Genomic DNA, 25905 nt, shown 5'->3' with positions numbered 1-25905 from the left:
ACATATCTATTCTATTTATTTTATTTTGTTAGTATGTTTGTTTTTGTTCTCTGTCTCCCCCTGTTAGACTGTGAGCCCACTGTTGGGAAGGGACCGTCTCTATATGTTGCCAATTTGTACTTCCCAAGCGCTTAGTACAGTGCTCTGCACATAGTAAGCGCTCAATAAATACGATTGATGATGATGATGATAATAATAATAATAATAATGATGATGGTATCATTACAGTATCATTACTAGACTGTGAGCCCACTGTTGGGTAGGGACTGTCTCTATATGTTGCCAACTTGTACTTCCCAAGCGCTTAGTACAGTGCTCTGCACACAGTAAGCGCTCAATAAATACGATGGATTAATTGATTGATTCCCTGGGGTGAGAGGAGACCCAGGCCCTACTTCATCCCTCGCTAGGCCCCTAAATCCCTGCCCGCTGTGACTTAGGAGGAGAGCCCAGACCCCCTAAGACCCCCTACTATTTATTATTTACTGCGTGTGTGTCTATGCGTCGAGCACTGCTCTAAGCACTGGGGAAGATACGAGATAATCGTGTCTGACGTAGTGTCCCTGTCCCACGTGGGGCTCACGGTCTAGTAATAATAATAATAATAATAATAATTATTATTATTATTACACACTGAGCCCCTTCCTTCCTCTCCCCCTCGTCCCCCTCTCCATCCCCCCATCTTACCTCCTTCCCTTCCCCACAGCACCTGTATATATGTATATATGCTTGTACATATTTATTACTCTATTTATTTATTTATTTATTTTATTTGTACATATCTATTCTATTTATTTTATTTTGTTAGCACGTTTGGTTTTGTTCTCTGTCTCCCCCTTTTAGACTGTGAGCCCGCTGTTGGGTAGGGACTGTCTCTATATGTTGCCAATTTGTACTTCCCAAGTGCTTAGTACAGTGCTCTGCACATAGTAAGCGCTCAATAAATACGATTGATGATGATGATGATAATAATAATGATAATAATGATGATGGTATCATCATTACAGTATCATTACTAGACTGTGAGCCCACTGTTGGGTAGGGACTGTCTCTGTATGTTGCCAGCTTGTACTTCCCAAGCGCTTAGTACAGTGCTCTGCACACAGTAAGCGCTCAATAAATACGATTGATTGATTCCCTGGGGTGAGAGGAGACCCAGGCCCTACTTCATCCCTCGCTAGGCCCCTAAATCCCTGCCCGCTGTGACTTAGGAGGGGAGCCCAGACCCCCTAAGACCCCCTACTATCTATTATTTACGGCGTGTGCGTCTATGCGTCGAGCACCGCTCTAAGCGCTGGGGAAGATACGAGATAATCGTGTCGGACGTAGTGTCCCTGTCCCACGTGGGGCTCACGGTCTAGTAATAATAATAATAATGATAATAATGATGATGGTATCATCATTACAGTATCATTACTAGACTGTGAGCCCACTGTTAGGTAGGGACTGTCTCTATATGCTGCCAACTTGTACTTCCCAAGCGCTTAGTACAGTGCTCTGCACACAGTAAGTGCTCAATAAATACGATTGATTGATTACCATCAGTACAGTGCTCTGCATACAGTAAGCACTCGATAAATACTACTGAATGAAAGTATCTGTTAAGCGCTTACTCGGCCAGTTACTACCTGTATATATGTTTGAACGTATTTATTACTCTATTTTATTTGTCCATATTTGTTCTATTTATTTTATTTTGTTGATATGTTTTGTTTTGTTCTCTGTCTCCCCGTTCAAGACTGTGAGCCCGCTGCCGGGTAGGGACCGTCTCTATATGTTGCCAACTTGGACTTCCCAAGCGCTTAGTACAGTGCTCTGCACACAGTAAGCGCTCAATAAATACGACTGAATGAAAGTATCTGTTAAGCGCTTACTTGGTCAGTTACCACCTGCATATATGTTTGTACGCATTTATTACTCTATTTTATTTGTATATATTTATTCTATTTATTTTATTTTGTTAATTTGTTTTGTTTTGTTGTCTGTCTCCCCCTTCTAGACTGTGAGCCCGCTGTCGGGTAGGGACCGTCTCTAGATGTTGCCAACTTGCACTTCCCAAGCGCTTAGTACAGTGCTCTGCACACAATAAGCGTTCAATAAAAATGATTGAGTGAAAGTATCTGTTAAGCGCTTTACTCAGGCAGTTGCTACCTGTATATATGTTTGTACGTATTTATCACTCTATTTTATTTGTACATATTCTATTTATTTTATTTTGTTATTATGTTTGGTTTTGTTGTCTGTCTCCCCCTTCTAGACTGTGAGCCCACTGTCGGGTAGGGACCGTCTCTATATGTTGCCAATTTGGACTTCCCAAGCGCTTACTACAGTGCTCTGCACACAGTAAGCGCTCACTAAATACAACTGAATGAAAGTATCTGCTAAGCACTTACTCGTGCAGTTGCTACCTGTATATATGTTTGTATGTATTTATTACTCTATTTGTACATATTTATTCTATTTATTTTATTTTGTTAATATGTTTTGTTTTGTTCTCTGTCTCCCCCTTCTAGACTGTGAGCCCACTGTTGGGTAGAAACCATCTCTAGATGTTGCCAACTTGGACTTCCCAAGCGCTTAGTACAGTGCTCTGCACACAGTAAGCGCTCAATAAATATGACTGAATGAAAGTAAATCAATCAATCGTATTTATTGAGCGCTTACTGTGTGCAGAGCACTGTGCTAAGCGCTTGGGAACTACAAGCTGGCAACATATAGAGACGGTCCCAACCCAACAGTGGGCTCACAGTCTTTAAAGGGGGAGACAGAGAACAAAACCAAACATACTAACAAAATAAAATAAATAGAATAGATATGTACAAGTAAAATAAATAAATAAATAGAGTAATATATATGTACAAACATATATACATATATACAGGTGCTGTGGGGAAGGGAAGGAGGTAAGATGGGGGGATGGAGAGGGGGACGAGGGGGAGAGGAAGGAAAGTGCTCAGTCTGGGAAGGCCTCCTGGAGGAGGTGAGCTCTCAGTAGGGCCTCAGTTCATCATCATCATCATCATCATCAATCGCATTTATTGAGCGCTTACTGTGTGCAGAGCACTGTACTAAGCGCTTGGGAAGTACAAGTTGGCAACGTCTAGAGACAGTCCCTACCCAACAGTGGGCTCACAGTCTAAAAGTTCTGTGGCTCCTCTGTGCCTCAGTTCCCTCATCTGTAAAACGGGGGTTAAGACTGTGAGCCCCCCATGGGACAACCTGATCCCCTTGCAACCTCCCCAGCGCTTAGAACAGTGCTTCGCACATAGTAAGTGCTTAATAAATGCCATCATCATCATTATTATCATTATTAGAATAGATATGCACAAGTAAAATCAATCAATAAATCATCATCATCAATCGTATTTATTGAGCGCTTACTGTGTGCAGAGCACTGTCCTAAGCGCTTGGGAAGTACAAATTGGCAGCATATAGAGACAGTCCCTACCCAACAGTGGGCTCACAGTCTAAAAGACTATAAATAGAGTAAGAAATCCGTACAAACATCTATCCATATATCCAGGTGCTGTGGGGAAGGGAAGGAGGTAAGGCGGGGAGGGGGATGAGGGGGAGAGGAAGGAGGGGGCTCAGTCTGGGAAGGCTTCCTGGAGGGAATAGCTCGGGGGACCGTCCCGCCCTCAGAACCCAACGCTCCCCACCTCTCCGCCCGTGAGAATTCCCGCCGCCGGTTTTTCCCCCGCTTTTCCGAGCCCCTCCCGCCAGCCTTACCAGGTTATCCAGCATCCGCATGAGGGCTTCGAACTCCTGCTCCCCAATCTGCCACTTGGGATGGGAGTCGGCCCCTTCCCCGGCCGGGGCCTCGGGGGAACGGGCCTTGGCTTTGTACTTCCCGGGATCCAGCAGGACTAAGTTGTCCGGTCCTCCTGAACTAGCCAGGGTACGGACCTAGTGACGGGAGGGCGGTGGGACGGGTGGGGGGGCCGAGGCCCACGCAAACATCACCGACGCGTACAATTCAGCCAATCGTCATCATCATCATCATCATCAATCGTATTTATTGAGCGCTTACTATGTGCAGAGCACTGGACTAAGCGCTTGGGAAATACAACACATAGAGACAGTCCCTACCCAACAGTGGGCGCACAGTATAAAAGGGATATGCACAAGTAAAATAAATAAATAAATAAATAAATAAATAGAGTAACAAATATGTACAAACATATCAATCAATCGATCGTATTTATTGAGCGCTTACTATGTGCAGAGCACTGTACTAAGCGCTTGGGAAGTACAAACATATATACATATATGCAGGTAGACATACATACAGGTAGACATGGATGTGGGGAGGGAGGGCATTCAATCCTATTTATTGAGCGCTTACTGCGTGCAGAGCGCCTGCCGGTTGAAAGGCGCCCCAAATGACCACCCCCTCTGCTTCGTTACGCGGCTTCTAGACTGTGAGCCCGCTGTTGGGTCGGGACCGTCTCTATACGTTGCCCACTTGGACTTCCCAAGCGCTTAGTACAGTGCTCTGCACACAGTAAGCGCTCAACAAATACGACTGAATGAATAAATGAATGCCAAGCACTGCCCACGTTTTGTTTTGCTGTGTCTCCCACTTCTAGACCGTGAGCCCGCTGTTGCATAGGGACCGTCTCTAGATGTTGCCAACTTGTACTTCCCAAGTGCTTAGTACAGTGCTCTGCACACAGTAAGCGCTCAACAAATACGACTGAATGAATAAATGAATGCCAAGCACTGCCCACATGTTTTGTTTTGCTGTGTCTCCCACTTCTAGACCGTGAGCCCGCTGTTGCATAGGGACCGTCTCTGTGTGTTGCCCACTTGTACTTCCCAAGTGCTTAGTACAGTGCTCTGCACACAATAAGCGCTCAATAAATACGACTGAATGAATAAATGAATGCCAAGCACTGCCCACATGTTTTGTTTTGCTGTCTGTCTCCCCCTTCTAGACCGTGAGCCCGCTGTTGCATAGGGACCGTCTCTATATGTTGCCAACTTGGACTTCCCAAGCACTTAGTCCAGTGCTCTGCACACAGTAAGCGCTCAACAAATCTGATTGAATTAATAAATGAATGCCAAGCACTGCCCACATGTTTTGTTTTGCTGTCTGTCTCCCCCTTCTAGACCGTGAGCCCGCTGTTGCATAGGGACCGTCTCTATATGTTGCCAACTTGGACTTCCCAAGCACTTAGTCCAGTGCTCTGCACACAGTAAGCGCTCAACAAATCTGATTGAATTAATAAATGAATGCCAAGCACTGCCCACATGTTTTGTTTTGCTGTGTCTCCCACTTCTAGACCGTGAGCCCGCTGTTGCGTACGGACCGTCTCTACATGTTGCCAACTTGTACTTCCCAAGCGCTTAGTACAGTGCTCTGCACACAGTAAGCGCTCAACAAATACGACTGAATGAATAAATGAATGCCAAGCACTGCCCACATGTTTTGTTTTGCTGTGTCTCCCACTTCTAGACCGTGAGCCCGCTGTTGCATAGGGACCGTCTCTGTGTGTTGCCCACTTGTACTTCCCAAGTGCTTAGTACAGTGCTCTGCACACAATAAGCGCTCAATAAATACGACTGAATGAATAAATGAATGCCAAGCACTGCCCACATGTTTTGTTTTGCTGTCTGTCTCCCCCTTCTAGACCGTGAGCCCGCTGTTGCATAGGGACCGTCTCTATATGTTGCCAACTTGGACTTCCCAAGCGCTTAGTCCAGTGCTCTGCACACAGTAAGCGCTCAACAAATACGACTGAATGAATAAATGAATGCCAAGCACTGCCCACATGTTTTGTTTTGCTGTGTCTCCCACTTCTAGACCGTGAGCCCGCTGTTGCATACGGACCGTCTCTATATGTTGCCAACTTGTACTTCCCAAGCGCTTAGTACAGTGCTCTGCACACAATAAGCGCTCAATAAATACGACTGAATGAATAAATGAATGCCAAGCACTGCCCACATGTTTTGTTTTGCTGTCTGTCTCCCCTTTCTAGACCGTGAGCCCGCTGTTGGGTAGGGACCGCCTCTACATGTTGCCAATTTGTACTTCCCAAGCGCTTAGTCCAGTGCTCTGCACACAGGAAGCGCTCAATAAATACGATTGATGATGATGATGATGATGATGATGATAGAAACCGAGCCCAAGTGAAAAACCGAATCCCCGGCCGTACGGAAACCGCGAATCCGCCCCAGGAGCCACGTACCTGAATCTCACAGGCAACCACGAGATTGTGGATGTAGAAGAAAGCCTCTTCCACCGTCTCGCCGACGGACACCAAACCGTGATTTCTGAGGATGAGAACCTGAAGGGACGAGCCACCGCGGGAAGCAGGGGATGAGGACGGGGAGAGAGAGATTTTCCTCGCCCCCTTCACCATTGGGCCCGCTCACCTTGCTCTTGGGGCCTAGGTTTTTCTGAATTAAGACCTTCTCGTCGTCGTCCACGAGGATCCCGTGGTAGTCGTGATAGGCGACTTCTCCGAGGGAAAGCGCCTCGGGCGAGATGGGCAGCAGGCCGCATTTCATGGCGGAAACCTAAAGGAAAAGTTACTAAGCGCTTGGGAAGTACAAGTTGGCGACAACCTCGGTACGACAGAGTCCAGAGGCTAGGACCGCCCGTCCAGCACGGAAAAGTGCCTTTTAAACATCAGTTTTCACGTGGTTCTAAATAACAAGACAACAATTGGTTGTCTTTCAGACTGTGATCCCACTGTCGGGTAGGGACTGTCTCTATGTGTTGCCAATTTGTACTTCCCAAGCGCTTAGTACAGTGCTCTGCACATAGTAAGCGCTCAATAAATACGACTGATTGATTGATTGATTGATTGATTGGTTGCTCTCGTCTCCCAAGTGCGATAAATCGTCCACTTTGGCCGTCCCCAAAACCCCACACTTACCGCCGCCCCAGCCGGGGTATGAATGTGCACGATGCATTTAACATCGGGTCGGGCCGCATAAATCGCCGAGTGCAGGGTAAAACCTGCTTGGTTCACTCCCAGGTTAGTGCTCCCGCGATCCACCACATCGCCTTGGAGGTTGACCTTGACCTTCCAATACAAGAAGATATTCGTTACACAAAATTCATTCATTCAATCGTATTTATTGAGCGCTTACTGTGCGCGGAGCACTGGACTGAGCGCTTGGGAAGTACAAGCTGACAACACACAGGGACAAAACGGGGCTTGAGAGTCAGCGGCGCATTCACCACCGCGCCGAATTGTTCTCAGCTCTTCTGGCAGTTGGGCTGCTAGGCCATTAAAGCTGCATCCTCATCATCGATCGTATTTATTGAGCGCTTACTGGGTGCAGAGCACTGGACTAAGCGCTTGGGAAGTCCAAGTTGGCGACATATAGAGACGGTCCCTACCCCACAGTGGGCTCACAGTCTAAAAGGGGGAGACAGAGAACAAAACCAAACATACTAACAACAGAATAAAATCAATAGAATAGATATGTACAAGTAAAATAAATAAATAGAGTAATAAATATGTACAAGCATATATACATATATACAGGTGCTGTGGGGAAGGGAAGGAGGTAAAACGGGGGGATGGAGAGGGGGACGAGGGGGAAAACTGGGACCAGCCACCCCAGACCTTTGCCGTCGTTTCAGGGAAAATCGGAGGGAGACCAACTAACCCACCCTCTTGGAGAAAATCCTGGTGTGATATGGAATAATAATAATAATAATAATAATAGTATTTATTAAGCGCTTACTATGTGCAAAGCACCATTCTAAGCGCTGGGGAGGTGACAGAGTGATCAGGTTCTCCCACGGGGGGCTCACAGTAGACAATGACTACGGTCTTTTACTACTGAAATCGGAGCAATCAATCAATCAATCGTATTTATTGAGCGCTTACTGTGTGCAGAGCACTGTGCTAAGCGCTTGGGAAGTACAAGCTGGCAACATATAGAGACGGTCCCTACCCAACAGTGGGAGCAGTGAACGTCCTTAGGGAAGCAAAATGAAAGAATGATCCTTCAACGATCCCCCTCTCCATCCCCCCCATCTTACCTCCTTCCCTTCCCCACAGCACCTGTATATATGTTTGTACATATTTATTACTCTATTTATTTATTTTGTGTGTACATATCTATTCTATTTATTTTATTCTGTTAGTATGTTTGGTTTTGTTCTCTGTCTCCCCCTTTTAGACTGTGAGCCCACTGTTGGGTAGGGACTGTCTCTATGTGTTGCCAACTTGGACTTCCCAAGCGCTTAGTACAGTGCTCTGCACACGGCAAGCGCTCAACAAATACGATTGATTGATTGATTGATTAAAGGCCTGGAACCACTGACTTCCGATCTGCAGAGAACAGACCGCTCTCCTTGGATCCGAAGGTCCGGAAAAGGAAAACTGTGGCCCGGGCGGTGGGGGACGGGACCTCGGCTTTCGTTCCCGTTACCGATCTGCGCCTTAGAGAAGCAGCGTGGCTCAGTGGCAAGAGCCCGGGCTTTGGAGCCAGAGGTCATGGGTTCGAATCCCGGCTCCGCCACATGTCTGCTGTGTGACCCTAGGCAGGTCACTTAACTTCTCTGAGCCCCAGTTCCCTCATCTGTAAAATGGGGATTAAGACTGGGAGCCCCCCGTGGGACAACCTGATCACTTTGTATCCCCCCCAGCGCTTAGAACAGTGCTCTGCACATAGTAAGCGCTTAACAAATGCCAACATTATTATTATTATTATAATAATTCATCATTACAAAACATAACAATTTATTATAATAATATAATATATAATATAATATAATAATAATTTATTATTATAAAACATTCATTCAGCGCTTAGAACAGTGCTTTGCACATAGTAAGCGCTTAATAGTAAGCGCTCCCCCTTTTAGACTGTGAGCCCACTGTTGGGTAGGGACTGTCTCTATGTGATGCCAATTTGTACTTCCCAAGCGCTTAGTACAGTGCTCTGCACATAGTAAGCGCTCAATAAATACGATTGACTGATTGATTGATTAATAAATGCCATTATTATTATTATTATTATTATTATTCGAGGCAAACCGAAAGACGCGTGACTTGCTCACCAGGCTGGACGAGGTCACCTCGCTGTAAAGGAGTCCGAAGGGCACGATGAGGAAGTGTTCCTGCTCGGAACTCACTCTGGCCTGCAAGGAATATAAGAGAAAGCGATCAAGGGTCTACAGGAACACAACCACGCTCGCTCCTGAGGAAGGCCCAAGGTGGAAATCAAGGCCTCCTGCTTCCCGCTAATTGCCGCTAATTATAAAACACTCGGGAGGAGCCACCTTCATCCTACCCGCCTTGCGTGCGACTCAACGAAAGCTCGCTCTGAAAACAAGAGCGCTGGGAAAATTCTTCCCAAGCCATTCCGGCTTCAGGAGGTTGAACAGTGGGGTTCGCTCTTAATTAATAATAATAATAACGGTGGCATTCATTCATTCATTCAATCATATTTACTGAGCGAAGCACTGTACTGAGCGCTTGGGAAGTACAAGTCGGTAACATATAGAGGCCGTCCCTACCCAACACTGGGCTCACAGTCTAGAAGGGGGAGATATGTGTATACCTCATCACCATCATCACCAATCGTATTTATTGAGCGCTTACTGTGTGCAGAGCACTGTACTAAGCGCTTGGGAAGTACAAACTGGCCACGTATAGAGACGGTCCCTAACCAACAGTGGGCTCACAGTTTAAAAGGGGGAGACGGAGAACAAAACCAAACATGCTAACAAAATAAAATAAATAGAATAGATATGTACAAGTTAAATAAATAAATAAATAAATAGAGTAATAAATATTCTCCATGGGGCCCCCAGCTCTGTGAGCCCCCCGTGGGACAGCCTAATCACCTTGTAACCTCCCCAGCGCTTGGAACAGTACTTTGCACATAGTAAGCGCTTAATAAATCCCATTATTATTATCTTGTATCTACCCCAGCGCTTAGAACAATACTTCGCACATGGTAAGTGCTTAATAAATGCCATTATTATTATTATTATTATCTTGTATCTACCCCAGCGCTTAAAACAGTGCTTTGCACATAGTAAGCACTTAATAAATGCCATTAGTATCATTATTATTATCTTGTATCTACCCCAGCGCTTAGAACAGTGCTTTGCACATAGTAAGCGCTTAATAGATGCCATTATCATTATTATTATTATCTTGTATCTACCCCAGCGCTTAGAACAGTGCTTTGCAAGCCTTACATGTAAGTTGAATTTATGAATGGGCAAAGTCTACGAATGGAACAATCCCTAAGCTAAGACGCTTAATGGGAAAAAGGCATGGATTTTCCCGGATTGCATATTAAGAATAAATCCCAAGAGTTACAAATATTGGGCAGTCAGCGTTTAAAAATACGTCTCTCTGGAATACGGACAAGGTGAAATTTACATGGTCTTCTGGGTAAGAGCAACTAGAGGTTTATGCTAATTTATTCATTCATTCATTCAATCGTCTTTATTGAGCGCTTACTGTGTGCAGAGCACTGGACTAAGCGCTTGGGAAGTCCAAGTTGGCAACATACAGAGACGGCCCCTTATAGGATTTCTGCAGTAAGTCCTTGCCGCCTTTACCAGAAAGTCATTCATTCACTCATTCAATCGTATTTATTGAGCGCTTACTGTGTGCAGAGCACTGTACTAAGCGCTTGGGAAGTACAAGTTGGCAACATCTAGAGACGGTCGCTGCCCAACAGTGGGCTCACAGTCTAGAAGGGGGAGACAGAGAACAAAACAAAACATATTAACAGAATAAAATAAATAGAATAAACATGTACAAATAAAATAAATAAATAGTAATGACGGCATTTGTTAAGTGCTTACTATGGGCCAAGCACTGTTCTAAGCGCTGAGGAGGATACAAGGTGATCAGCTTGTCCCACGGGGGGCTCACAGTCTTCACCCCCATTTTACAGATGAGGTCACTGAGGCCCAGAGAATAATAATGATGGCATTTGTTAAGCGCTATGTGCCAAACACTGTTCCAAGCGCTGGGGGAGATCCAAGGTCCTCAGGTTGTCCCATGTAGGGCTCACAGTCTTCATCCCCACTCTACAGATGAGCTCACTGAGGCCCAGAGAATAATAATGATCATCATCATCATCATCAATCATATTTATTGAGCGCTTACTGTGTGCACAGCACTGTACTAAGCGCTTGGGAAGTACAAATTGGCAACATATAGAGACAGTCCCTACCCAACAGTGGGCTCACAGTCTAAAAGGGGGAGACAAATAATAATAATAATGATGGCATTTGTTAAGCGCTTACTATGTGCCAAGCACTGTTCTAAGTGCTGGGGAAATGAAATGAAATACAGATCTTCATTTACAGGCAGGGAAGAATCTGAATTAATCTTAATTCTAACTCAACCAAAGAAAAAACAAAACACTATTAATGTGGCACTTGCTATAAAAAAGTCAGCGCTTACTATGTGCTTTGCACATAGTAAGCGCTTAACAAATACCATTATTATTATTATTATTATTATTATTATGTGCACAGCACTATTCTAAGCACTGTGGGGGTTACAACGTGATGAGGTGGTCCCACTTGGGGCTCACAGTCTTCATCCCCATTTGACAGATGAGGGAACTGAGGCCCAGAGAAGTGAAGGGACTTGCCCAAAGTCACCCAGCTGACAATTGGCGGAGCCGGGATTCGAACCCACGACCTCTGACTCCAAAGCCCGGGCTCTTTCCACTGAGCCACGCTGCTTCTCTGCTGCTTTAATTTCTTCCCAGCAAAGGACGAACCAAGTCGGGCAGATGGAAGCTCATCCCTTGACGGACATCACGGCCTCCTTCTGAAGGTCCCTCGTGCCCGCTGGCCCTTCGTCATTCAGTACAGAGCACTGTACTACCATTATCATCATCAATCGTATTTATTGAGCGCTTACTATGTGCAGAGCACTGTACTAAGCGCTTGGGAAGTACAAATTGGCAACATATAGAGACAGTCCCTACCCAACAGTGGGCTCTCAGTCTAAAAGACTGTGTACTAAGCGCTTAGGGGTGGAAAATATAACAATAAACAGGTACATTCCCTGCCCAGTTGCTAGTGTTTGATCAGCAACGTCCCAACAGTGGTAGCAATGTTTTTTTTTTCATGGTATCTGTCAAGCGCTTACTACGTGCCAGGAACTGTACTAAGCGCCAGGGTAGATACCAGCTAGTCGGGTTGGACACAGTCCATGTCTCACAAGAGGCTACACAGTTTTATTCTCTCCTCCTCCCCATCCCCCCTCCGCCCTACCTCCTTCCCCTCCCCACAGCACTTGTATATATATATTTGTACAGATTTATTGCTCTATTTATTTTACTTGTACATATTTACTATTCTATTTATTTCGTTAATGATGTGCATATACCTATAATTCTATTTATTCTGACGGTTTTGACGCCTGTCTCCAAGTTTTGTTTTGTTGTCTGTCTCAATCAATTAATCAATCATATTCATTGAGCGCTTACTGCGTGCAGAGCACTGTACTAAGCGCTTGGGAAGTACAAGTTGGCGACAGATAGAGGCAGTCCCTACCCAACAGTGGGCTCACAGTCTAGAAGGGGGAGACAGAGAACAAAACCAAACATATTAACAAAATAAAATAAATAGAATAGATATGTACAAGTAAAATAAATATATAAATAGAGTAATAAATACGTACAAACATATACACATATTTACAGGTGCTGTGGGGAAGGGAAGGAGGTAAGACCGGGGGATGGAGAGGGGGGCGAGGGGGAGAGGAAGGAGGGGGCTCAGTGTGGGAAGGCCTCCTGGAGGAGGTGAGCTCTCAGTAGGGCCTTGAAGGGAGGAAGAGTGCTAGCTTGGAGGATGGGCAGAGGGAGTGGGGGCATTCCAGGCCCGGGGGAGGACGTGGGCCGGGGGTTGACGGCGGGACGGGAGAAAACGAGGCCTAACGGTGAGGAGATTGGGGCAGAGGAGTGGAGGGTGCGGGCTGGGCTGGAGAAGGACAGAAGGGAGGGGAGGGAGGAGGGGGCGAGGGGATGGCTTTTAGACTGTGAGCCCACTGTTGGGTAGGGACTGTCTCTATGTGTTGCCAATTTGTACTTCCCAAGCGCTTAGTACAGTGCTCTGCACATAGTAAGCGCTCAATAAATACGATTGATTGATTGATGGACAGCCTGGAAGCCCAGGGTGAGGAGTTTTTGACTGATGCGTAGGTTGACGGGCAGCCACTGGAGATTTTTGAGGAGGGGAGTAACATGCCCAGAGCGTTTCTGGACAAAGACAATCCGGGCAGCGGCGTGAAGTATAGACTGAAGTGGGGAGAGACAGGAGGATGGGAGATCAGGGAGGAGGCCGATGCAGTAATCCGATCCGGATAGGATGAGCGATTGAACGAGCAGGGTAGCAGTTTGGATGGAGAGGAAAGGGTGGATCTTGGCAATGTTGCGGAGCTGAGACCGGCAGGTTTTGGTGATGGCTTGGATGTGAGGGGTGAACAAGAGAGCGGAGTCAAAGGTGACACCAAGGTTGCGGGCTTGTGAGACGGGAAGGATGGTAGTGCCGTCAACAGTGATGGGAAAGTCAGGGAGAGGGCAGGGTTTGGGAGGGAAGACAAGGAGTTCAGTCTTGGACATGCTGAGTTTTAGATGGCGGGAAGACATCCAGATGGAGATGTCCTGAAGGCAAGAGGAGATGCGAGCCTGGAGGGAGGGCGAGAGAGCAGGGGCAGAGATGTAGATCTGGGTGTCATCAGCGTAGAGATGATAGTTGAAGCCGTGGGAGCGAATGAGGTCACCGAGGGAGTGCGTGTAGATCGAGAACAGAAGGGGACCAAGCACTGAACCCTGGGGAACCCCCACAGTAAGGGGATGGGAGGGGGAGGAGGAGCCCGCAAAAGAGACTGAGAAAGAACGACCGGAGAGATAAGAGGAGAACCAGGAGTGGACGGAGTCTGTGAAGCCAAGGTCGGATAGCGTGTTGAGGAGAAGGGGGTGGGCCACAGTGTCGAAGGCAGCTGAGAGGTCGAGGAGGATTAGGACAGAATAGGAGCCGTTGGATTTGGCAAGCAGGAGGTCATCGGTGACCTCTGAGAGGGCAGTTTCCGTGGAATGTGGGGACGGAAGCCAGACTGGAGGCGGTCGAGGAGAGAGTTGGCGTTGAGGAATTCGAGGCAGCGCATGTAGACGACTTGTTCAAGGAGTTTGGAAAGGAATGGTAGGAGGAAGATGGGGCGACTTGCCCAAAATCACCCAGCTGACAATTGGCGGAGCCGGGATTTGAACCCATGACCTCTGACTCCAAAGCCCGGGCTCTTTCCGCTGAGCCACGCCGTCTGCAGGTCAACTGCTTGATCCAAACTCACATCCTGAAAAGCAGCCCCTGCTTGCTGCCTGGTGAGTGGGGCGAAGCTCTGCTCTCCTCTAATAATAATAATAATGGCATTTATTAAGCGCTTACTATGTGCAAAGCACTGTTCTAAGCGCTGAGGAGGTTACAAGGTGATCAGGTTGTCCCACAGGGGGCTCACAGGCTTCATCACCGTTTTACAGATGAGGGAACTGAGGCCCAGAGAAGTGAAGTGACTTGCCCAAAGTCACACGGCTGACAATTGGCGGAGCCGGGATTTGAACCCATGACCTCTGACTCCAAAGCCCGGGCTCTTTCCACTGAGCCACGCTGCTTCTCCTCAACCACAGGGTTTTTTGAGTTTAGAGACAGAAATAACTTGGCGCGGCCAAGAGAGGCTCCATCTATTTCTCGTCCTTTCAATCAGAGCCCACCTCCATCCCCAACACAGACGGGGATTAGCTGGGGTGGAATTTTTCCTTCCTTCATTCATTCAATCGTATTTATTGAGCGCTGACTGTGTGCAGAGCACTGTACTAAGCGCTTGGGAAGTACAAGTTGGCAACATATATGTTGGTATTTATTAAGCGCTTACTATGTGCAAAGCACTGCTCTAAGCGCTGGGGAGGATACAAGGTGATCACGTTATCCCACGTGGGGCTCACGGTCTTCATCCCCATTTTCCAGATGAGGGAACTGAGGTCCAGAGAAGTCAAGTGACTTGCCCAAAGTCACACAGCTGACAAGAAGTACAGTGCTCTGCACACAGTAAGCGCTCAATAAATACGATTGAATGAATGAATGAATGTCTTGTTTTGTCATCTGTCTCCCCCTTCTAGACTGTGAGCCCTCTGTTGGGTAGGGACCGTCCCTATATGTTGCCAACTTGTACTTCCAAAGCGCTTAGTACAGTGCTCTGCACACAGTAAGTGCTCAATAAATACGATTGAATGAGTGAATGAATGAATGAAAGTGGCAGAACACAGTAAGCACTTGGCACATAGTAAGCGCTCAATAAATACGATTGAATGAATGAATGAATGTCTTGTTTTGTCCTCTGTCTCCCCCTTCTAGGCTGTGAGCCCGCTGTTGGGTAGGGACCTTCCCTATATGTTGCCAACTTGGCCTTCCCAAGCGCTTAGTACAGTGCTCTGCACACAGTAAGCGCTCAATAAATACGACTGAATGAGTGAATGAATGAAAGTGGCAGAACACAGTAAGCGCTCAATAAATACGATTGAATGAATGAATGAATGAAAGTGGCAGAACCGGGACATTTAGAGACGGTCCCTACCCCACAGCGGGCTCACAGTCTAGAAGGGGGAGACAGAGGACAAAACAAAGCATATTAACAAAATGAAATAAATTTCCTTTTCTAAAGCAAGTGCTCAAGCCACTCCGGTCCCCTTCCGGGCATCTGCTCCTGGATTTTGTGAAATTCTTCTCCAGTTATAGAAACTAAGATCCTGGAGTTGTCCTTTTACAGTCACCCTTGTTCTGATTTTTAAAAATCGGATCCCACAGTCACTCTTTCTAGCTCACAGTCTAGAAGGCGGAGACAGACGACAAAACAAAGCATTTTAACAAAATCAAATAAATTTCCTTTCCTAAAGCAAGCGCTCAAGCCACTCCGGTCCCCTTTCGGGCATCTGCTCTTGGATTTTGTGAAATTCTTCTCCAGTTATAGAAACTAAGATTCTGGAGTTGTCTTTTTACAGTCACCCTTGTTCTGATTTTTAAAAATCGGATCCCACAATCACTCTTTCTAGCTCACAGTCTAGAAGGGGGAGACGGACGACGAACCAAAACATATTAACAAAATCAAATAAATTTCCTTTCCTAAAGCAAGCGCTCAAGCCACTCCGGTCCCCTTTCGGGCATCTGCTCTTGGATTTTGTGAAATTCTTCTCCAGTTATAGAAACTAAGATTCTGGAGTTGTCTTTTTACAGTCACCCTTGTTCTGATTTTTAAAAATCGGATCCCACAATCACTCTTTCTAGCTCACAGTCTAGAAGGGGGAGACGGACGACGAACCAAAACATATTAACAAAATCAAATAAATTTCCTTTCCTAAAGCAAGCGCTCAAGCCACTCCGGTCCCCTTCCGGGCATCTGCTCCTGGATTTTGTGAAATTCTTCTCCAGTTATAGAAACTAAGATCCTGGAGTTGTCCTTTTACAGTCACCCTTGTTCTGATTTTTAAAAATCGGATCCCACAGTCACTCTTTCTAGCTCACAGTCTAGAAGGCGGAGACAGACGACAAAACAAAGCATATTAACAAAATCAAATAAATTTCCTTTCCTAAAGCAAGCGCTCAAGCCACTCCGGTCCCCTTTCGGGCATCTGCTCTTGGATTTTGTGAAATTCTTCTCCAGTTATAGAAACTAAGATTCTGGAGTTGTCTTTTTACAGTCACCCTTGTTCTCATTTTTAAAAATCGGATCCCACAATCACTCTTTCTAGCTCACAGTCTAGAAGGGGGAGACGGACGACGAACCAAAACATATTAACAAAATCAAATAAATTTCCTTTTCTAAAGCAAGCGCTCAAGCCACTCCGGTCCCCTTCCAGGCATCTGCTCCTGGATTTTGTGAAATTCTTCTCCAGTTACAGAAACTAAGATCCTGGAGTTGTCCTTTTACAGTCACCCTTGTTCTGATTTTTAAAAATCGGATCCCACAGTCACTCTTTCTAGCTCAGAGTCTAGAAGGGGAAGACGGATGACAAAACAAAACATATTAACAAAATCAAATAAATTTCCTTTTCTAAAGCAAGCGCTCAAGTCACTCCGGTCCCCTTTCAGGCATCTGCTCCTGGATTTTGTGAAATTCTTCTCCGGTTATAGAAATTAAGATTCTGGAGTTGTCTTTTTATAGTCACCCTTGTTCTGATTTTTAAAAATCGGATCCTGCAATCACTCTTTCTAGCTCACAGTCTAGAAGGGGGAGACGGACGACGAACCAAAACATATTAACAAAATCAAATAAATTTCCTTTTCTAAAGCAAGCGCTCAAGCCACTCCGGTCCCCTTTCGGGCATCTGCTCCTGGATTTTGTGAAATTCTTCTCCAGTTATAGAAACTAAGATTCTGGAGTTGTCCTTTTACAGTCACCCTTGTTCTGATTTTTAAAAATCGGATCCTGCAATCACTTTTTCTAGCTCACAGTCTAGAAGGGGGAGACGGACGACAAAACAAAACATATGAACAAAATCAAATAAATTTCCTTTTCTAAAGCAAGCGCTCAAGCCACTCCGGTCCCCTTTCGGGCATCTGCTCCTGGATTTTGTGAAATTCTTCTCCAGTTATAGAAACTAAGATTCTGGAGTTGTCTTTTTACAGTCACCCTTGTTCTGATTTTTTAAAATCGGATCCCGCAATCACTCTTTCTAGCTCACAGTCTAGAAGGGGGAGACGGACGACGAACCAAAACATATTAACAAAATCAAACAAATTTCCTTTTCTAAAGCAAGCGCTCAAGTCACTCCGGTCCCCTTCCAGGCATCTGCTCCTGGATTTTGTGAAATTCTTCTCCAGTTATAGAAACTAAGATTCTGGAGTTGTCCTTTTACAGTCACCCTTGTTCTGATTTTTAAAAACCGGATCCCGCAATCACTCTTTCTAGCTCACAGTCTAGAAGGGGGAGACGGACGACGAACCAAAACATATTAACAAAATCAAATAAATTTCCTTTTCTAAATCAAGCGCTCAAGTCATTCCGGTCCCCTTCCGGGCATCTGCTCCTGGATTTTGTGAAATTCTTCTCCAGTTATAGAAACTAAGATTCTGGAGTTGTCCTTTTATAGTCACCCTTGTTCTGATTTTTAAAAATCGGATCCCGCAATCACTCTTTCTAGCTCTAAAGTGAAACGAGCCAATCGCCCTAATTCTCGTCTTCAAACGGCATTCTGACGGGGGTGTCTTTATTCATTCATTCATTCAATCGTATTTATTGAGCACTTACTGTGTGCAGAGCTAGATTCTGGATTCCCTGAAGATGTAATTCCATTGTGACTTTCCTAGGTAATAATAATAATAATAATGGTATTTGTTAAGCACTTACTATGTGCCATGCTCTGTTCCAAGCGCTGGGATAGATACAAGGTAATCAGGTTGTCCCACGTCTTAATCCCCATTTTACAGATGAGGTAACTGAGTCACAGAGAAGACCAAGTATCACTTTGACCTGCACCCTTTTCCATCCTCAGAAGAATTTTTAAATGGAACCGAATGTTTCCAGCGCATTTGGTGTTTCAAGAGAAGCAGCGTGGCTCGGCGGAAAGAGCCCGGGCTTTGGAGTCAGTGGTCAAGGGTTCAAATCCCGGCTCCGCCGACTGTCAGCTGGGTGACTTTGGGCAAGTCACTTCATTCATTCATTCTATTGCATTTATCGAGCGCTTACTGTGTGCAGAGCACTGCACTAAGCGCTTTGGAAGTCCACGTTGGCAACATCTAGAGACGGTCCCTACCCAACAGTGGGCTCACAGTCTAGAAGGGGGAGATAGAGAACAAAACATATTAACAAAATAAAATAAATAGAATAAATATGTACAAATAAAATAGAGTAATAAATAGGTACAAACATATATACATATGTGTATATACATATATGCGTGTATATATATATATATATATATATATATATATATATACAGAAGTGAAGTCACTTCACTTCTCTGGGCCTCAGTTACCTCATCTGTAAAACGGGGATTGACTGTGAGCCCCCCGTGGGCCAACCTGATCACCTTGTAACCTCCCCAGCGCTTAGAACAGTGTTTTGCACATAGTAAGCGATTAATAAATGCCATTATTATTATTTAAGGACGTTAGTCTATTAGCTCCTTTTGGGCAGGATCACGTCTACCTTACTCTATGGTACTGCACTCTCCCAAATGCTTAGTACAGTGCTCTGCACATAGTAAGTGCTCAATAAATACGATTGATGATGATGATGCTCTGCACACAGTAAGTGCTCAATAAATGTCACTGATTGATTCTCAGTTAGCCACTCATGTCCTGCTTCCCTCCTTGACGGTGATCATCAATCTTTCATTCTCAGGTGCTCCTTCCCCTTTGCATTCAAGTCTCCTCCACACTCCCCGGCCCTACCTCCTTCCCCTCCCCACAGCACCTATATATATCAATCAATCGTATTTATTGAGCGCTTAGTGTGTGCAGAGCACTGTAATAAGCACTTGGGAAGTCCAAGTTGGCAACATCTAGAGACGGTCCCTACCCAACAGTGGGCTCACAGTCTAGAAGGGGGAGACAGACAACAAAACAAAACATATTAACAAAATAAAATAAATAGAATAGATATGTTCAAGTAAAGTAGAGTAATAAATACGTACAAACATATATACATATGTCTGTACAGATTTATTACTCTATTTTACTTGTACATATTTACTATTCCATTTATTTTGTTAATGATGTGCACCAGCGCTTAGAACAGTGCTTTGCACATAGTAAGCACTTAAATGCCATTATTATTATTATTTAGCTTTAATTCTATTTGTTCTGATGACTTGACACCTGTCCACATGTTCTGTTTTGTTGTCCGCTTCCCCCTTCTTGACGGTGAGCCCGTTGTTGGATAGGGACCGTCTCTATATGTTGTTAACTTGTACTTCCCAAGCGCTTAGTCCAGTGCTCTGCACACAGTAAGCGCTCGATAGATACGATTGATAGATTGACAACCTAGCACATATTCATTCATTCATTCAATCAATCGTATTTATTGAGCGCTTACTGTGTGCAGAGCACCGTACTAAGCACTTGGGAAGTCCAAGTCGGCAACATATACAGACGGTCCCTACCCAACAGCGGGCTCACAGTCTAGAAGGGGGAGACAGACAACAAAACAAAACATTTGGGCAGGTGTCAAGTCGTCAGAACAAATAGAAGTAAAGCTAAATGCACATCATTAACAAAATAAATAGAAGAGTAAATATGTACAAGTAAAATAAATAGACTGATAAATCTGTACAGACATATATCCAGGTGCTGTGGGGAGGGGAAGGAGGTAAGGCGGGGGGGATGGGGAGGGGGAGAGGAAAAAGGGGGCTCAGTGTGGGAAGGCCTCCTGGAGGAGGTGAGCTCTCAGTAGGGCTTTGAAGGGAGGAAGAGAGCGAGCTTGGCGGATGGGCGGAGGGAGGCCATTCCGGGCCCGGGGGATGACGTGGGCCGGGGGTCGATGGCGGGACAGGAGAGAACGAGGTACGGTGAGGAGATCAGCGACGGAGGAGCGGAGGGTGCGGGCTGGGCTGGAGAAGGACAGAAGGGAGGGGAGGGAGGAGGGGGCCAGGGGATGGATGGACAGCCTGGAAGCCCAGGGGGAGGAGTTTCTGCCTGATGCGCAGATTGCTTGGTAGCCACTGCAGATTTTTGAGGAGGGGAGTAACGTGCCCAGAGCGTTTCTGGACAAAGACAATCCGGGCAGCAGCATGAAGTATGGATTGAAGGAGGGAGAGACACGAGGATGGAAGATCAGAGAGAAGGCTGATGCAGTCATCCAGTGGGGAGAGGATGAGAGACTGAACCAGCAGGGTAGCGGTTTGGATGGAGAGGAAAGGGCAGATCTTGGCGATTCATTCATTCATTCAATCGTATTTATTGAGCGCTTACTGTGTGCAGAGCACTGGCCTAAGCGCTTGGGAAGTCCAAGTTGGCAACATCTAGAGACGGTCCCAACCCAATGGTGGGCTCACAGTCTAGAAGGGCACATATCCCTGCCCACCTCCCACCGTCTCAAACACAAACTCCCGGCCGTTGGCTTCACGGCTTTCCATTAGCGTGCCTCACATGCTTTCTCATCATCATCATCATCATCATCATCATCATCATCAATCGTATTTATTGAACGCTTACTGTGTGCAGAGCACTGTACTAAGCGCTTGGGAAGTACAAACTGGCAACATATAGAGACAGTCTCTGCCCAACAGTGGGCTCACAGTCTTTTCACATATCAGCTGGCTTCCAGCTACTACCTCCACCTCGCCTTCTTTGATCCTCCCACGTTCACCTCCTACTTCACTCTCCTGAGCCGCACGTGGGACAACCTGATCACCTTGTAAATTCCCCAGTGCTTAGAACAGTGCTTTGCACATAGTAAGCGCCTAATAAATGCTATTATTATTATTATTATTATTATATCTCCCCCCGATCCCTATTATTATTATTATTATTATCTCTCCCCCCGATCCGCAAATTCCCGACCTGCAAACCTAGAGAAGCAGCAGGGGCCTCGTGGCAAAACCCTGGGCTTCTAAGTCAGAGGACCAGGGTTCTAATTCTGCCTCAGCCACTTGTCTGTAGTGTGACCCAGCCCTACCCCCTTCCCCTCCCCACAGCCCGTATATATGTTTGTACAGACTTATTACTCTATTATTATTCCAGCGCTTAGAACAGTGCTTTGCACATAGTAAGTGCTTAACAAATACCATTATTATTATTACTCTATTTTACTTGTTCATATTTGCTATCCTACTTATTTTATTTTGTTAATATCTTTTGTTTTGTCTGTCTCCCCTTTCTAGACTGTGATCCCGCTGTCGGGTAGGGACCGTCTCTAGATGTTGCCAACTTGGACTTCCCAAGCGCTTAGTACAGTGCTCTGCACACAGTGAGCGCTCCATAAATACGATTGAATGAATGAATGAATGAATGAATGAATGAACGAGCCCCGGCTTTGGAGTCAGAGGTCACGGGTTCAAATCCCGGCTCCGCCGCTTGTCAGCTGTGTGGCTTTGGGCAAGTCGCTTCACTTCTCCGGGCCTCAGTGACCTCATCTGTCAAATGGGGATTAGGACTGTGAGCCCCACATGGGACAACCTGATCACCTTGTATCCTCCCCAGCGCTTAGAACAGTGCTTTGCCCACGGTAAGCGCTTAATAAATGCCATCATCATCATCACCTTGTATCCTCCTCAGCGTTTAGAACAGTGCTTGGCGCATAGTAAGCGCTTAACAAATACCATCATCATCATCATCATCATCATCAGCCTGGTCCCTTAAGACACTCTTCACACAGAACTGGTTCAGGTCCAGGACATTCTCTTCAGAGAAGCAGTGCGGCTCAGTGGAAAGAGCCCGGGCTTTGGAGTCAGAGGCCATGGGTTCGAATCCCAGCTCTGCCACATGTCTGCTGTGTGACCTTGGGCAAGTCACTTAACTTCTCTGAGCTTCAGTTCCCTCATCTGTAAAATGGGGATGAAGACTGTGAGCCCCACGTGGGACAACTTGATCACCTTGTATCCCCCCCCAGCGCTTAGAACAGTGCTTTGCACATAGTAAGCGCTTAACAAATGCCATTATTATTATTATTATTATTCAGCATAACTGCGGAGAAGAATCCCTCCTCTACTTTACAGCATCTCACCCTACTTCACCGCCTCTCCAAATGAAGAGGAAGAGCTGGGATCACAACGGGGGGGAAAAATATCATTTTCGGTAACAACGGTTTTAGTCACTAGCTAATTTAATACTCACTGTTATGTGGTTGTAAATAAGCTGAGACCACCCGAAGAGATCAGCCAGTCTGTAGAAAGCGGCTAATTTACAGCGCAATAATTTCTCCCCTTTATCGTAAGCAATTGAGTCGGACCCCCTAAGGTCATTCACTGGGGTGACCATGCCGAGACCTGAAAAGAGTAAAAACAAAAATCACTCATTTTTTCAGCTCAGGTTTAAATTCAACCAATCAATCAATCAGTCGTATTTACTGAGCGCTTACTGTGTGCAGAGCACTGGACTAAGCGCTTGGGAAGTACAAGTTGGCAACATAGAGAGACAGTTCCTACCCAACAGTGGGCAGAGCACTGTACTAAGCGCTTGGGAAGTACAACATATAGAGACAGTTCCTACCCAACAGTGGGCTCACAGTCTAAAAGACTGGAAATTCAATAATCCCTTTTGTTGCTTTTTTTGGGCTAGGCACCAAAACAATGAATTACATACTGACGATTTATTTGTACATATTTATTCTATTTATTTTATTTTGTTAATACGTTTTGTTCTCTGTCTCCCCCTTCTAGACTGTGAGCCCGCTGTTGGGTAGGGACCGTTTCTAGATGTTGCCAACTTGGACTTCCCAAGTGCTTAGCCCAGTGCTCTGCACACAGGAAGCGCTCAATAAATACGATTGAATGAATTAATTTATTTATATGCTGATTTCTCAAACTCCCAGAATAAGCGCAGGGAGTCTCCTGGAGCATCTCGACCTTTACGGTTTGCATCGGATAACCCTCGGTACGGCTGGGTACCAGAGGGTAGAGATCGGAGGTCCCAGAGTTTCCTCTGACAAGGGGAAGGGAAAATCTGGTGGGAATACTCCGTTCTTCCCCTCAAATTCATCATCATCGTCATCAATCGCATTTATTGAGCGCTTACTGTGTGCAGAGCACTGGACTAAGCGCTTGGGAAGTACAAATTCATCATCAATTAACAACCTATCATCTTAAAGATAAACGTGGACGTGGTATTTGTTCGAAAGTGATTTCCAAATACCCTGCAGAGGTTTTCTGCCTATAAGTGCTGGGGTGGGTCCTCCGAAGGATTTCAAGGAAATGGAACGATGGAAATTCTTCCAATCCCGACAACACGGTACAATGAAAAATCTTTCATTTTCCCAAGTGTCCGCTGACGCTGCCCCAGGGACCAATCTTTCACCCTCTGGTCTCCGGCACTGTTTCAAATTTCTGACGGGCGACGAGCGAGCCGAGAGGCGGACAGGGCATTCTTCCTAGCCCAGTGGCCGGTCTAAATCATCATCATCATCATCATCAATCGTATTTATTGAGCGCTTACTGTGTGCAGAGCACTGTACTAAGCGCTTGGGAAGTACAAATTGGCAACATCTAGAGACGGTCCCTACCCAACAGTGGGCTCACAGTCTAAAAGGGGGAGACAATCAATCAATCAATCAATCGTATTTATTGAGCGCTTACTATGTGCAGAGCACTGTACTAAGCACTTGGGAAGTACAAATTGGCAACACACAGAGACAGTCCCTACCCAACAGTGGGCTCACAGTCTAAAAGGGGGAGACAGAGAACAGAACCAAACATACCAACAAAATAAAATAAATAGGATAGAATGTACAAGTAAAATAAATAAATAAATAAATAAATAGAGTAATAAATATGTACAACCATATATACATATATACAGGTGCTGTGGGGAAGGGAAGGAGGTAAGATGGGGGGGGTGGAGAGGGGGACGAGGGGAAGAGGGGGAGGGGGGAGGGGGAGACAGAGAACAAAACCAAACATACTAACAAAAGAAAATAAATAGAATAGATATGTACAAGTAAAATAAAGAAATAAAAATCCCACCTCCGACAACTTTACGTATGATTAGAAATCACTTTTCATTCATTCACTCGTATTTATTGAGCGCTTACTGTGTGCAGAGCACTGTACTAAGCACTTGGGAAGTCCAAATTGGCAACATCTAGAGACAGTCCCTACCCAACAGTGGGCTCACAGTCTAAAAGGGGGAGACAGAGAACAAAACCAAACATACTAACAAAAGAAAATAAATAGAATAGATATGTACAAATAAAATAAATAAATAAAAATCCCACCTCCGACAACTTTACGTATGATTAGAAATCACTTTTCATTCATTCACTCGTATTTATTGAGCGCTTACTGTGTGCAGAGCACTGTACTAAGCGCTTGGGAAGTACAAATTGGCAACATCTAGAGACGGTCCCTACCCAACAGTGGGCTCACAGTCTAAAAGGGGGAGACAGAGAACAAAACCAAACATACTAACAAAAGAAAATCAATAGAATAGATATGTACAAATAATATAAATAAATAAATAAATAAATAAAAATCCCACCTCTGACAACTTTACGTATGATTAGAAGTCACTTTTCATTCATTCACTCGTATTTATTGAGCGCTTACTGTGTGCAGAGCACTGTACTAAGCGCTTGGGAAGTACAAATTGGCAACATCTAGAGACAGTCCCTACCCAACAGTGGGCTCACAGGCTAAAAGGGGGAGACAGAGAACAAAACATACTAACAAAAGAAAATAAATAGAATAGATATGTACAAGTAAAATAAATAAATAAATAAAAATCCCACCTCCGACAACTTTACGTATGATTAGAAATCACTTTTCATTCATTCACTCGTATTTATTGAGCGCTTACTGTGTGCAGAGCACTGTACTAAGCGCTTGGGAAGTACAATTGGGCAACATATCCTTCACTGCTCTGCACACGGTAAGCGCTCGATAAATACGATTGATTGATTGATTGATTGACTGATTGGAGAGAGCCCATTCTGATTATTTTCAGAACCTCTTGAGGTGACAATTCATAGTTTCCGTTTCACGCTAAAACGGACAACTGTGAGCCCGCTGTTGGGTCGGGACTGTCTCTATATGTTGCCAACTTGGACTTCCCAAGCGCTTAGTACAGTGCTCTGCACACAGTAAGCGCTCAATAAATACGATTGATGATGAAGTGTTGATTTTCTAAAAACCAACGGACGCCCATTCTGGGCTTGGGAAGATTTTCCAACATCACGGAGGGGGTGGGTGGCGATTCCATTTATATTTGCTTTCATTCCATAAGCCCCACTGTTGGGTAGGGACCGTCTC

The 25905-nt window shown here is 45.4% G+C and overlaps 1 protein-coding gene across 9 annotated transcripts in view; it reads right to left on the bottom strand.

Moving 5' to 3' along the window:
• Positions 1 to 25905, bottom strand: part of ADD1 (adducin 1) — a 146440-nt gene that overhangs the window by 48391 nt on the left and 72144 nt on the right. For all 9 annotated transcript variants that reach the window (XM_038744570.1, XM_038744573.1, XM_038744571.1 and 6 more), the window contains exons 4-9: positions 22778 to 22929; positions 9029 to 9109; positions 6885 to 7034; positions 6379 to 6522; positions 6192 to 6290; positions 3730 to 3906 (exon numbers count right to left, since the gene is read on the bottom strand). In XM_038744570.1, the coding sequence (XP_038600498.1) occupies positions 3730 to 3906; positions 6192 to 6290; positions 6379 to 6522; positions 6885 to 7034; positions 9029 to 9109; positions 22778 to 22929 (803 nt within the window). The remainder of the gene's footprint in view (positions 1 to 3729; positions 3907 to 6191; positions 6291 to 6378; positions 6523 to 6884; positions 7035 to 9028; positions 9110 to 22777; positions 22930 to 25905) is intronic.

Source organism: Tachyglossus aculeatus, chromosome 4 (assembly GCF_015852505.1).
Source record: "Tachyglossus aculeatus isolate mTacAcu1 chromosome 4, mTacAcu1.pri, whole genome shotgun sequence".
In the NCBI taxonomy this organism is placed as follows: Eukaryota; Metazoa; Chordata; class Mammalia; order Monotremata; family Tachyglossidae; genus Tachyglossus; species Tachyglossus aculeatus.
Note: the sequence above shows the minus strand (reverse complement) of the source record. Positions and strands in the feature narration are given on the sequence as shown.